The following is a 14817-nucleotide window of genomic DNA, read 5'->3' as shown; positions in this document are numbered from 1 at the left end:
GATATGATTGGTTCACGTGCAACAACAGAAAACGGCCGCGTATGATGTCGAACCAGTTTGTTGTTTTGCATCGGAAATTCCCAACATAGTGACGCACCAGGAAATGAGTGGAATTTTTCCTTGCACGATGATTCATGCAACGTCGCAAGAGCCCAGTATCTTAAGCAATGGTGGGAAAAGGTTGGCTTCGTTTTGGTGATCCATAAGACTACTTTGAACCATGCCTTTTTACGGTATATTTCGCTTCCTAGTATTAGTGGATAAAAGATTATTCTCTAAATTTACTCCCTTTTCCCACACAGAACATTCAAAAGCTCAAAATTTTAAAGAAATTTGTAGATGATATTTCATTTCTTTCCTGTTTACAATGCATATTGAATGTATTTTCTTTAATAAAGCAAATGTAGACAGCATGCAGTGTTTCAATTGAGCATATTTGTTTACATACATTTATTTAAAATTAGTTTATCCTATAGCTTTCCGTTTCTAATTAAATAAAAAATAGACATAAATAACACAATATCTAAAAGTGTCATACTGCAATGTGTAGACATTAAAATTTGAAGACATGTAAAGTAATTACTGTTATCTACCTGCATGATCATATAATAAGTTTCTCGAAGTAAATCTACCACGATATATTTATGTTACAATTATCTCTTCATTCTACCTCTTCTCTAAGTTAGCAAAGTTTATTGTTTGCCAAAGATTTCCATTAAACCTAACTTGTAATAAGTATATTCTGTACACCGAGGATTTTATGTACGTTTCTTCAAATTACTCTAGCCAACTATGTACCTTACTTACTGTACACGCAAAAAAAAAATAAAAATTAAAAAAAACCCCTGAAGAAATTATAATTTAAAGATACTCAAAACAAGCACCAAACCGATCTAGAAAACGCCTCGAAAACTGTTTTTGGACAAACAATTGTTAGCTCCTGGTGCAGAATGGCCCGTGTTGTTGTACAGCGCATGAACGTTATTCATGTGTGGTTGGCGCTAGGATGATGGTGTTGATGGGGTAGGAGCAACGAACGGTGTCCACTTTAGGCAGGATTGATCGATCTTAGGCATATTGCCGCGGCGCTTTACACGCTCCTCGTACTCATCCAGAACGTCCTGCAAAACAACACAACGCAATGTTTAGTGAACGCATAGCAGTATAATGGTGTGTTCTTTCCATAATTTGAAATCGTTTGTTCAACAGTGCTCAAGCTACACTAATGTTTAAATGATAACTTATGATTTTCAATACACAGAAAAACCCATATAAAAAATTCGCTAAAGCAAAACCAATCTACACGGAAAGGAATGTCTACACGAGCAGTACACATTTAATGTGCCATTAACAGACACTTTCGCGTGCACGAAATTGCGTTGCAATATTCAGTTGCGGCTCTGCTAAAAGATATTAAACAAAACAACTTAAGCTAATTAGAGAGAATCCCATTTAGTACGTGGTAAGGCTACGGCCAAGGCCTGTCATTATTTGCCCGAGCAGAAAGTGATAAGGATGAAGATTAAACATTGCATTTTTTATTATATTTTTTAATCGGCAATTCAATGCGCCCCTCCTGCTATTAAGTGCACACAGTCTTTCGGGTCTGTACGCTGTCCACCAAAGCATTTCAACTTAAGACGAACATTAATAGGTAATCTTAACAACACACTAAGATAAACAGTTGCAAGCATAATGCTGAACTGTATCGATCATTGAACTTCAGCTAAAAGAAAAAAAACCGACAATGATCTTTGTTGGCCATTTTTTGATATTCACTGCATTTGGTGAAAGGTGCAAATGGCTTAATTTCGAACGAGCTTGCAAGGTAATCGATTCTGTCTCAATTCTCAATTACATATAAATTACGATAGGCGCAGAATGCAATAACTGGAATGATTATAGTATTGACTAACAAGCTGTTTATGCTACAACAGGCTTGTATAAAAGATTAAAAATGATCAGATCAAACGCAACTCGTTAGCTGGGCATAATGATCTTACGCTGCCAAAGGGCGGTATCTTGAAAAGTACCCAATTTGGTTCGTAAGCAAAAACGCATTATATATCCCGCCATAGGAAGGTGCTCTGCACCGTATATGTTGAGACAATTCTATTGCCTTTTAAGACTTAAAAGGTTAACATTATAATAGTATGTAGCCTCATAAACATAACTAGCAATTGAGTTTAAAATATAAGTTAATGTATTTCAAATGAATTTACGAAGGGCCGTAATACAAAATGAAATAAATAAATAAATTAACAAATAGTTAAAATGTTGGCTTGCATGACCATTTAGGACAGTGTGGCAATAGTATGATGGTAAGTATAGTATAGTAATCATACTAACTTAGTAAGTGTTGTAAGTTTTGTTTTAAAATTATCAGCACAAATTAACAAGTATTTAAAAAAATCAATATTTAACAAATACTATAAAAAATATATCAAAAAGAATATAAAAAAAACTGTATTTTTTACAGGTATAAATGTCAGCAGCTTCATGTGAGCCACGAACGTGTCTTTAGACTTCTGCTTAAATAACTGACCTATGCTATAGCAATAACCCTCGTTACTTGTGAAAAGCTCACCATCATGTATTACACAGTGCCACTCTTTAAGACACCTGAAGATGGACCTATCCCTACAGTGGCCACTTGTTTGCTCGACGGTAAGGAGCACCACCGCAAAGAGGTAACCACAATTGTTAGCTACTAGCCTTCGGCAAACTAAATCGACCGAGCCCCTTCCTCCTCGTTGTCTCTGCCGCTTCGCAAAGTTTCAGTTTTTGCAACGGGCGAAATCCCGGAAACGTCCATCAAAAGAGCAATTACACGCTAATTAGCGAGATACGGGCCAAAAAGTTCCGGAGCACCTCATTTCACAAGCCCCAACGAGCGGGACGGGAAACGCTAGCCTTCTACCAAGAGTGTGGCCGCGCGCACGCGCGCGTAAGGGAAACAGATAAACCAACGAGGTCATCTGCGAGGTGGAATGCCTCACAACCCATATCCATAGGCGGCGAGGATCGTCCGAGCAGGGAAGCGGGCGCATACGCTTTTACCTAACTTATGCCGAAGCGCTTTTGCCCCGATCTGCTCTAGTGATCGTGATCGAAGCTATTTGCTTATTGACAGCCCAGAACGCGCTAAAACAGTAGCAGCGTGCTGTAGCGACGACTTCGTTGCTTCCTCTTTGCGAAACGACCTGCTTAAACGGCTTGCCGAGTTGCGTGACAGCGGTTGACCACCAGCTGATGATGTTGGAGAGGGATCGTCGTTTCATCAAACTGTCAAATTTGTTGAAGCGTACCAATCAGGTACCGTTAGCTAGTGAGCTGTTTTACTGCGCCAAGTAGCTGACGATATCTAACACAGATCGGCCAAGCGCATCGATTGTTACTACAATTTGTAAACTAAAAGATCGGCTGGTGATACCGATCAGCAAAGAGGTAGGCAGCAACAAAAATTAGCAATTGGCGCTGTAGTTTTGACCAATTACATCGTAACGATTGCGTACGGCAGTGCAGCTGGAAGCGAAAGGGACAACGTTACGGGCGCTGCGTATCTCAAATCAGGGAAAGTATTCTTCAATTAAAACAAAACTAATCTTCATAACAAGTCATCCTTCTGTTAAGCTAAATTGGAAGGGAGGGTCGAGGTGGGGACACCTTCCAGGTATACGCACTCAAAATTCAAATGAAGTAACCGATCGCGATAAGCTCATCGTTGATGATTAAGTTATTACTCATTAACATTTCAAAACGGAACTTTTTTGTTAATAAGAATTCGTTGCACACGCCAGGACTAAATCAGTAGACCCTTTAGAGCATCGTGTGTATCAATGAGGAATATGCGAATGAACAAGCAAAAAGAGAGCCTCACTTGCTGTTGAGTTGGATGCACGACACTGAATTGCGCAAGGCGCTTAGCATACAGCTTCAAGCAGGTGGTACTGAACGCAAGAGGTGAATTATCTCAGGAACATTCAGATACAACCTTCTGGCATCGCAGCAACCCGCCTGGCAATGAAATTTAGAATGATGAGTGCCATTGGAAATTTCTTGCATCGTAGTTAATTAAATCAGCTGCTTACGAAATGTCAGGTTTTATTTCAATTCCGCATATTGGAGCAGAGAAAACGTGTAATCGTATATGATTTGTTGTTGTTATAATTGTATTGTTTGTTGTCCAGAAAGGCTATTTTTGTGGGAAAAAGAGGAAAAACTACATAAGATTATTAGTTTTTTCACACAGTCTATGAATCTTTCAAAAATATTTGTATGTCCTGCCCGTTATCTTGATTGAATGATTTTGTGCTTGGTACTATTTCTCAAGACTTCAATTTCCTTTAAGTTTGGGCAGAACATTAAACATCCCGATCTAAATATCACTTTTACACATAGGGTTGTACTTAGTCGAAAATAAGGATTTTACCATGATAACAATCAATTATTTTTCATGGTGGATTTTTTACTGCTCATACATTAAGACATCTTTATCGATACTTTTGGATTACTATGCATCAGAAGCAACCCTACCTTTGGATTCCTTCTTCAACTTATCTGCCAACGGCTTATAATCGTGCAGAACAGAATTCATTTGATTTCATTTGATGATATGGCCTTTCTCCGAATATAAAATGATACACCGTTTTCGAACCCAAATAAACAATGTTAAGCTGCTTTTGAACATTGTTCAACTGTAAATAAATATTCGACGTCCAACTGATAAAATACTGATACCTATCTGAACTTCGTTCAATCGTAACTGAGCAATTAGAACACCTAAGTTTGCTTACGTTTGCTTTGTGGTCTTTTATTTTAGCCTTTAGCCTGGTACAAAAACAGATAGAAATTATTCGTCAATAATTTATTTCGGTACCAACTAAATTGATTATTGACTATCAATTATTTAAGCACAAAATCAATAAAAAACAGTCGGCAAACAATTTAATTGTAATAAAATTTTATGTATAGACGCGAAACCGGGTAATATACACGTATTGTAATATTTAGGATAGCAAATGTTTAGGAGCGATTGAAAAATGTTCAGAAAGACATCAGCATTTCAGTTGGACGTGAAATGTTTACGTATAATTGAACAATGTTCAAAGGCATTTTAACATCGTTGGTTTGGGCTTGAAAAAGGTATATTAAACATGTCGAATTAACCATACATTAACTTCATACCTCATTTCGTTATACAAATCGGTATTTAACGTTATCAAATGAGATCAGTACACAGCAGAGTTGATACTATTGCAAATTCTACCAACAAACCTAAAATCATCAAGTTAAAATTTGCATAAAAACAACCCTTACCAGTTTTTTTTGATATACTTGTTCTCCACTGTGGCATTAATGTATGACATCATTTCACAGCGTTGCATGAAATTATGCCAAAAGTTTCAGATAAAGTGGAGGAACTCTATAAAACATTGATATGCCAATAAATATCTTATACAAACATGACAATTTCAATCCCGTACGAAAATAAACCCAAGCAAGAGGCTAAACATACCAGCAGGTGCATTGGAATTCGCATCTGCCCAAATTGCTTTCGAACGATAAGCTTTCAAATCAAACTTAACGTCCAAGCAAAGCTCACCACCTTCACCAACCGTCGTTTTTCTCGACAGAGCAGCGCCTAAAACTGTTAGACCACACCGTGCGTGTTTGGCACACCTGTGGGTGAAGCAGCTTGCAACATATCCTAACTACAAGTCACGAAAGGGATTCGGCAGTATTTAGCACATCATACGATCGGTAACTTTACGAGCCGTAGCCATAGCACCGCCTTTAAGATGTGCATTTTAATTTGCCGCCCTCCTGCAAACCTTTGCCCGAAAGAGCTAAGCTGTGAGGTTAATCGTTCGATCACCGATCGAGAAGCGTGTTGAATTTAAGCCGTGTACCAAAATGAAAGCGACGACGATCGATGCTCGGCGTTTCAGAGGGAATGGCCGAGAGGTAAAGTTGTTTACTTTTCTACCATGATAAGTATCTTCTTCCCATGCAACGGAACTCTCTAATGGTTGCGAGATCAAGTAGCAGGATCATGGCGAACGCAGGGCATTTCTGTGGTGTGCTTTTTTGTATTGAGCTTCATTAGAAAAAACAAACGTACGTAATCCGGTCGAACGCAACGACGGCAACAGCTGCGAATATCATTAGTGTCAATTTATTTGCAATCAGGTTCAACGGAACACTGCTGCTGCTGTGGGGCCGGGTGCTTTCTAAGGTCCACCGATCGTAACGTTTGTTGCGGTGCAAAATTAAGAAAATACTACTGTGGTTTTGAGACTGTAAAGAAGATTTAGTAACTAATACAAAACTCACAGAACACTCACACTATCCACTTTGGATGCCATTGATCATTGGCAAGGTGTTCTGCCATCGTCCGAAAATGATTGAGAAATGTTAATTAGCGCACCATTAGCATCTTCAATCGATTTTGCTTCATTAGCCTTCACAGCAAAACCTTACCGTCGCAGAAGGATAAGGCAAACAGCGCAACAGGATACAATGTTGCCATCGACCTGTCGAAACCATTAACAATGTTCGTGGTCAATCAATTTCGGCACGTACGCGTTAAGGAGCTGATCAACCATATCCCAGTAGAAACCAGTATACGTGATGCCTTTTGTTTCAACACAGAATGCCAGAAACCAGCATGCAATAACTGTAATTAGAATCGATTGCAAATCGACTGCTTACCCCAGTGATAGTCCCGGTGGTAACCGAGTAAAAAGGAGGATGCACAATCGATCCGATAACGAACCTACCATCGTTTTACGATTACCAGAGCGGAAGGGTTATTGGCGTATGTAATGTTTTAGCATGCGCACACATCTACGCTGCACCTGACCATGGCTAACGGATGAAACTAACCAGAGTTTGTGTTGCAATGCAATTGAACAATAATGGATAATTAGCTTTAAAAGTAAATTGTTTGCAATAATTTTACAATTATTTTTGTGCAAAATTATCGTTATCAATACAATTTTCAACCCATTTCATATAATTTTTCCAGCTGCTACACATTTCCACATCCAGCGATTCAACGATAATCGTAATTCGGCACACTTTCAGTTTGATGTGAACCTTAACAGTAATTTAATAACAAAAACAACCAAAACGCTCCATAGATATGATACAATGATGATACTGGTTCACACATTTGAAAATGACCACACATTAACATTGCCAAATTGTATTGTTTTTGCCTCAAATCGATGAACGTAAGCATTAAGAGCCATAACAATAAAATATGATGGCATCTAATAATGCCCCTGCGACCCGCGAAAAAGCGACGACGGAAGAGCGGGCTGCTACAGAGTTCTTTGCAAACATGCCTAATTCTAACTTCATTCCTATCATTTGCCATCATTCATTAATGGTTAAGAAATCAACCTATAGCTCTCAAATGCGTGTGATTAGGACAAATACAATAACAGAACGATTAGCTCTGCAGACACAATTATGGTTCTTGTTCGAGGTAATAATTAGACTTCGTTATATCTGCCATTCTCTTCGTTTGCTATTGATTAAAAATCATAGATTAAAACATATTGTGAAATTCGTAAAGTAAGTATACAACCAAACGCACATTTGAACAAAACAAAATTACATCAAGTTTCTATAATTGTTATCTTCTACCTTAACCCATTAATGTACTCACCAGCTTTTTTAGTATGATATGCTTTCCCTTCCAGTATTTCATCATACCGAGAGCCTGAAGCGTACTGACAATATCATAAGAGTTGATCGCCATTTCCTGGAAAAGTTTAAGAGAAAGCATACATTATTAACAATACTTTTCGCACCATGGGAAACGAGAAGCAAACAAAAAAAAAGAGCGATAAAGAAATATTTGCCATTTTTCAAATTTGATTCCAAAAATTGAACACTGCCCTATCTCCGATCTATCGTGCACAGTTCGCAGCTGCTCGCTGCACCGTTGCAATGGGGATAAAACATGTGAAGCATGTATGAACATCAAGCAACGCATCGCAAAAAAAAGTCTCACTATTTGATGGTACATTAATCACGCTGAACTAATGGTTATTTAATTAGTTAATCAGCTTCGTAAAGTGATGGCAATCATATTTGAGGTGTGAAACATCGCTTATCATGATACCAAAAACATTACTCTTCTGGAGAAAATAACAAAACTAAAAAAAAAGCAATTCACTATCTTAAGCCGCTTGAACAAGCGTGCAAACGACAGCTGTCCGAGTAAATGATCTAATTATTCAAAGCTTGTGCGATCTTTACGACACGTTTGATGATGGATCACATACAAGCGATCTGAGGAAAAAGACAATAATGATGAAAATGTCACTGCAACGAAACTTGTTCAATTTTATCGGAGATCAATACCAGGAAAAGCGACAATTCTGGCGAATTGTAAAGAATTTAATTGCAATTATGCTTGCTGTGAGCATACAGGCTATTACTGGGAGTGGTACGAAAGCAATGTTGGAATAATTTTGTACGAAGCAAAGAATAATTCAAAATCGATCTAACTAACACTGCACTCGTAGAACGTTAGAACTTAACATTAAGAATTTTTACTTTAAGGATTTTTACAAGTGGCCAACTCGAAATGCACACAAATATTTTGCTATCAAAGAATCTTCTTCTTCTTTTTGGCTCTACAACCGTTGTCGGTTAAGGCCTGTTAGTACCCACTTTAGATTACCCCCCATAGCAAGATAGTCGGTCCTACGTATGGCGGCACGGTCTATTTGGGGCTTGAACCCATGACGGGCATGTTGTTAAGTCGTGCGTGTTGACGACTGTCCCATGAGACCGACTCACTACTAATAATACACTACTAATACTAATAATACTACTAATAATAATACTAATAATTCTACTAATAATACTACTAATAATACTACTAATAATACTACAAATAATAATACTAATAATACTACTAATAATGTGTCAAAGAATACTTCTTCTTAAATAGTATCATAAAACACATACCTGTGAGATATCTTTGATGCTAAGTGTAGTACCAGGCCGGGAGCATAAATAGGCAAGCAACACATCTTTCCAATACGATCGATACGATATCAAACCCAAATCGGAAAGCGGTTTTTCGGGGGAGCCTATTTTGCCTTCCACTCGTGTTAGCAAATAACCTGTAAGAAAGAGGCAAGAAGAATAGTAAAGTCACATTAGGGTAATATAGTGTTTTGAAGGCATGTTATTTAATTCATTTGCTTTTCAATGCTATGTTCTCCACCCCAAATCTGTTTCAACGCATTTGCGTAATATCGCTGCTACCAGCGGCTACGTCATGCCCATCTAAGTCCTCCTTCGCCATTCGGCACAAACCATATTCGGCTTAAACTCCACACTAACACAAAACGACACTTTGCTCTAGAAACCAGCTTTCGATCGACGGCCACGTGTTTCGTGCATAAGCGGAGCGAGATTAAGCACGCATCGCCCTTAAGATGATATGTCTTAGTTCGCAACGCAGCTTAAGAACGGCGACACAAGCAACAACGCCGAAAAACAAGCAGGCGGGTAGCTATAACCAAGGCAGCAGGTGTTGCTGTTCGGTCACCAAACTGACAAAATTGCGAACAGGAGGATTCGATTTGCTGTGATGCTTGCCATGCATTACACCGGATTCTTCGTGCGATTAACTGGCTGGCTGTCGTTGGCTGTACCATTTCAAGGCTAACAGCTGTGAAGGGATCAATGACCAACGCGGAGAAGCTTAGGGCATGTGAGAAGTTTGACAACTCGTTTGATATGGGCAGAGATTCTATGGGAAGTTTTGAATAGCAAAATCAACATTTTCGAATTTTAAGATAAGTTATTGGATCGAAACATTACTAAAAAAAACATTGTTGTTGGAAACATACAAAATAATTTTGTGTTTGTTTTGATTCTTGGCGATGAGATCGAGATCTTAGGATTCGAAAGTTATTCCTTCTATCGCATATTTCCCAACAGTTCGGTTGTGTGTTAGTATGAACAATGACAGCTTTATCATCGCTTTTTACACCACTGTAGTTAATTTTATATACATGCATACCCACAAAGCTGAGACTGGCGTTGTGTAGAACCATTTTATGTTTCGCCATCCGTGTGCACATACAACTGCTTCTTCCGGAATGATCACGCTGAAGTCTTCTCTTGACAAACATGATACAGAGGTTTTTTGAACCCATTCTTAATCTCTCGTTAGCGACTCTCCATTGCTCTCTTTAGAAAAGATTATGTTCACAGCGGAACAAACGAATTCTCTCTCACACAGATTAACAGATTCGGCTGTCCAATTTGTTCAATACTCGTGCCCCATCATGGAAAAAAGCGACAACCACAAAAAACGAACGAGATATCCATCTCTAACGATACACCAAATTTTACAACCACAAAAGTCCTCGAAAAACGGGGGACGTTTTTAAGGATTTGCAGATGGAATGGAAGTGCAGCACGCACCTGGGAGGGTGAAAGTTCATTACTTCCTGCCGGGTGGAACAACCGCTACAGAAGTGAACGCGGTTTGGTTCGTTCGTTTCGCCGTGTAAAACAGGAAACATATGAACCTACCTCACACCGGCGTAACAAAAATGCAATGCAACGCGGCTCGCTTATGTACACTCTTAAACGTGCCACATACACACATACACACACTCATAAAAACAAAACTAATTCGCAAAGGGTGGAAGAACTCGAAGGTTCTTCAGTTTGGTGGATCACACATACTTCCGTATGCTTTCTCGCTTGCAAATTTCCCCTACAACGACGGACGGACGGCACACATATTGCCACACGACAGTGTTGCACTGTGTAACCGGGATACCGCACCGCTCATAGCAGGGATAGAGCTGGTAACCAGGATAGCCAGACGATGCTCCAAATCGAACTGAGGGTCATTGCCTTGCACAGTGTGCGTATATACCAACACACACTAGCTACCGAAGCCCACTGCACAACAAGGTTCCTGGTTTTCCACACTGTCAGGATAAATTACTCCAAAGCTGTTCGCATACTACATACAACAACACCCAGCCAGCTCGTGCCCATTCTACCTTCACGTGGACACATCCCAAAACGGCGGTTCGTTAATGTCGGGCTCGCACATAGCATTTACAGCGCAAATGCATCGAAGAACACGGCCACCAACACCAGAGAGAGCGTGGGCTTCAAACATAAACGCTCTACACTAACGCGAAGCGAGTAACGTCAAGCGCGTAGTACGTCTATGGAGGAACAAAAAAAAACATAGAAAACGGAAAAGCTCTCCTCATCGACGTTCGTCCGGGGCGTCAAAAAGGGAAAACCCGAACCCGGGAAAGCGAAAATGGAAAGTGAGGTTTGGGAAAACCTATAGCCCATCGGTTGACGAAAGCGGACGACCGCCAGACGCGGACTGCAGACAGTGCGAGTGAAAGAGACGCTGGAAAACTGACGGGCGGAAAAACGGCGCAGACAAGCGACGTACTAGGGCGCCATACCAAAGTTGCGCACTGTTGACGTAGGTTCGGGTTCGAGACTATTCACCCTCCCGTCCGTGCTATCACCACCCGTGCCCAGTCTGGTGTTCCCAGTCCATGTCCCCCGGTTGCTCTGCTATGCTTGCTCGCTCACTCATTCCCACTTGCCAGTGTCAATTGTCTGGTAGACCGCCGCCCTGGTTTGCATCCGACCATGTCCGAAGCGTAAGGATGGTACAACCGTCGTGGGACGCACTGCCGATGGATTTCTCTAGACGGTCGGATAATTTTTCGCACTCAGCACGCCTCAGTCTCTTGATTCCCGGTGCATTGTGTTGGCGTGATGAGAGAAAAATCGTTCTACAGTACGGTTTTCTCTTTTGCACCTGTGTGTCTAGGATTTTTCCATGTTGGTCTGCGATTGAATTAAGTATATTAATCCTTGAAACACACGAAATGTTTTTGTTTTATTGTTTTTTATAATAATTGCTTCTTAGAAAAGCTGGTTTGCATTTGGGTCATAGCATAGAATCATAGCAAATCATTTAGCAAATAAGATTGAATGATGAACAATTGAAAATATTTGTTTTATAGTATTATAATAGAATTATAATGGAAAACATATAACATAAACATATTAAACCTTTTTTACTATTTTGAAACAACAATTGATACATCTATATGTAACTTGCAGAGTTTTTCAGCAATCCTCTTAGTTGTGGGAAAAGTTATTGATTCTTTATTTCAACAAATTGATTTTCGAATTATTGACAAACCCAATATGAATTTCCAAGACTCCTGTCCCAAAAGGGTGTCATAAAGTGCAGTTGAAGCTCACTTCCAAAAATAAATGATCAAGGATGTGTCCCAACACTATGAGAGCCCCTGTAATGTAAGTCGAAGCAGCTACGTAGATGATAATAGTACCATACCTAGCTTGTTGTCTCCAGTACATCTATGACACATTTTCAAACATTAAATCATTGGACAGTTCCTAGAAACTAAAAAAAAAATAATTCCACGCTTTTTGAATGCAGTCTTTCCCATAGTTACGCGAATTTTTAATTTTAAGTTTGTGCATAAAACTTAACACATTAAGTTAAGTAAGTTTGTGCATAAAACCACAAAACTTTATCAAAAAATAACCATTTATCACAAATATTTTGCATCAAAAACGTGATATTCGACTTACGCGAAAATCCGAGATACGCGAATATCTCCGGAACGCATTATTCGCGTACTCTGATTTTCTAAGTATTTCACAATGAAATTTTTGGTTAAAGTTGGGACTTCGGACGAAACAACGGTTCGTTACTGCAAATCATCTATGATTAAGGTTTGGCCAGAATAAATACAGAAGCGATTGAAGCCTGATTAATCAATAAACAAATATGTACCAAGGTACTCAATCAAGTCAGAAATTGAACAACGAATATTGCGTATAACTTATGAACAAAATAAACCAAGGCACGAAGATGTGAACAATAATTATGGCTTTACGACATCATGCCACCAGGTCATCAAACTACAGACAAATTGAGCAATCCTATAAATACAACAACTTCCCAATGAGTTAGAAATCAGTCCTAGTTTCTATTTAAAATAGATCACCTTGATCACATTTGACTGTTAATGCATTATTGACTAATGGCCCCGTTTACCCTGAGTGATGCCATCAAACCCCATTTACCAAATGGATTCATTATAGTGGTTTATGTTAAAAATTTCAACATACATCAATCATGAGTCTTTCATAGCACGTATAAGTGATGCAGCAGGACACTCATATCCTATTACTGACAGCTCGATCTCAAATAAAACACAAAACAAACAAACTTGTGACTGTTTAAAACTTGCTTCAAATAATGAACATTCCGTGTTTATTCAAGCATAACTCATTATAAGCGCTTCTTAACATGCAAACATTTATCCGTTTCTGACGGCAACATGTTTTAAATTACACCCTAGCAGTATCCGTACCATAGTGCTCAATATACAGGTAAGCATTAATTTGGAATTAAAACCATGCCACTTCTCAGATTACCGAATGTACATCAAGGTAAGATACCATCATTTAGAGTCACTGCTGATTACCAGCTGTTAGATTATGGTAGTCGTTGCACACATCCAGCACGCTAACGCCCCAAAAAACGCGCATACGAACGATAACAGATGCCTCTCTGCAACATTGTTGCAACGGTGTAGCCCGTTGGGGAATTATATGCTCAACTAAAAAAAAAACTATCTCAATCCATCATCGTGCGTTAACGTCAATGGATTGCTTGATGCGTCTTTATTTCTTGTGATCGGTCTGTCTCTTCTCACTTCGCTCAACTTCCGCAGACTGTTTTTATCCCAGGCGACTAAAACCTGCGCATTCCACCGTGTATCGGCACCACTTAGCTGTTTTATAGCAGCGTGTGAGGGTTTTTTTACATACAAACAGTTACGATGGGTAAGGTGCATGTGTGTATGTGTTTTTTGCGACGAAATTAGTTACCAGAAGATAATTAAATTACAATTTTAAGGTTCCTTTTAGCTGCATTGCTCTGCATGCAACACCGGATAAAAAAAAGAATAGCCCCAAACCGAGAACGCCTCTCTTTGGTCCGACCTTTAAGTTTTTATTCTGAGAAGATCCCAGGCGGCCGTAATTGAGCAATCAATTAGTGCGATTTCAATCAACTTCTTCCACGACGCTACACGTTCCTGTGCACGGGCCCTTCCCGTTTGGCTCTCGCCATTACACCCTCCGACATTCCATTTGCATAACCGTGCAACCACTTACGGTTATGTGTATCACATTTCTCCTGGGAAACTGGCTTAACCTCAGGATGGGAGCAGAGTTTAAAAAATAGCACCGGTGGTTCCAATTATGACTGACTGGCTCCGTACGTATAGTTTCAGTGTCTTCATCGTCAGCCGTATCGCCGCGACTTCCCCCCCGCACGAACATCATCGCACCATCTCCTTCTTTGTCATCGTGCGTCGTTCATTCTTTTCTGCAAGCAATTCACTTAACGCTGGGCTTTTGGATCTAGGCCGACCATTCGGTCGCTCAGGTGAGGGCCAGTCGTTTTCCCAAAGGTCAGCTTGAAATCCCATAAAGCCTGTGTCTCGTGAGAGAACGCCAAGAACCGGCAGCAGACAGATAAGCCAGCTGCGTCTACCACCACCAGCGCTTTAACTGCCCACTCGGGAATCAAACGCGATCGCTCGGCTCACATCAGCTCTTCACTCCCGGCATTGATACCACCATTCGTGACAAAGTTTCCCATGGCGAGCTGGTTTCGAGCGAGGAATGGTCCAAAAATTGATTCACATGCACTATGCCATGCTCTTCCGTGGAGCACAC

At 39.8% G+C, this 14817-nt stretch overlaps 1 protein-coding gene across 1 annotated transcript in view; it reads right to left on the bottom strand.

Moving 5' to 3' along the window:
* Window positions 1-420: 420 nt before the first annotated feature.
* Window positions 421-14817, bottom strand: part of LOC120955900 (histone acetyltransferase KAT7) — a 60931-nt gene continuing 46534 nt past the window's right edge. The window contains exons 6-8 of the mRNA XM_040377115.2: window positions 8992-9149; window positions 7679-7774; window positions 421-1121 (exon numbers count right to left, since the gene is read on the bottom strand). Coding sequence (XP_040233049.2) covers window positions 1002-1121; window positions 7679-7774; window positions 8992-9149 — 374 coding nt within the window. The 3' untranslated portion in view covers window positions 421-1001. The remainder of the gene's footprint in view (window positions 1122-7678; window positions 7775-8991; window positions 9150-14817) is intronic.

This window comes from Anopheles coluzzii, chromosome 3, assembly GCF_943734685.1.
Source record: "Anopheles coluzzii chromosome 3, AcolN3, whole genome shotgun sequence".
In the NCBI taxonomy this organism is placed as follows: domain Eukaryota; kingdom Metazoa; phylum Arthropoda; class Insecta; order Diptera; family Culicidae; genus Anopheles; species Anopheles coluzzii.
The sequence above is the reverse complement of the archived record's forward strand: the minus strand, read 5'-3'. Positions and strand labels throughout refer to the sequence as shown.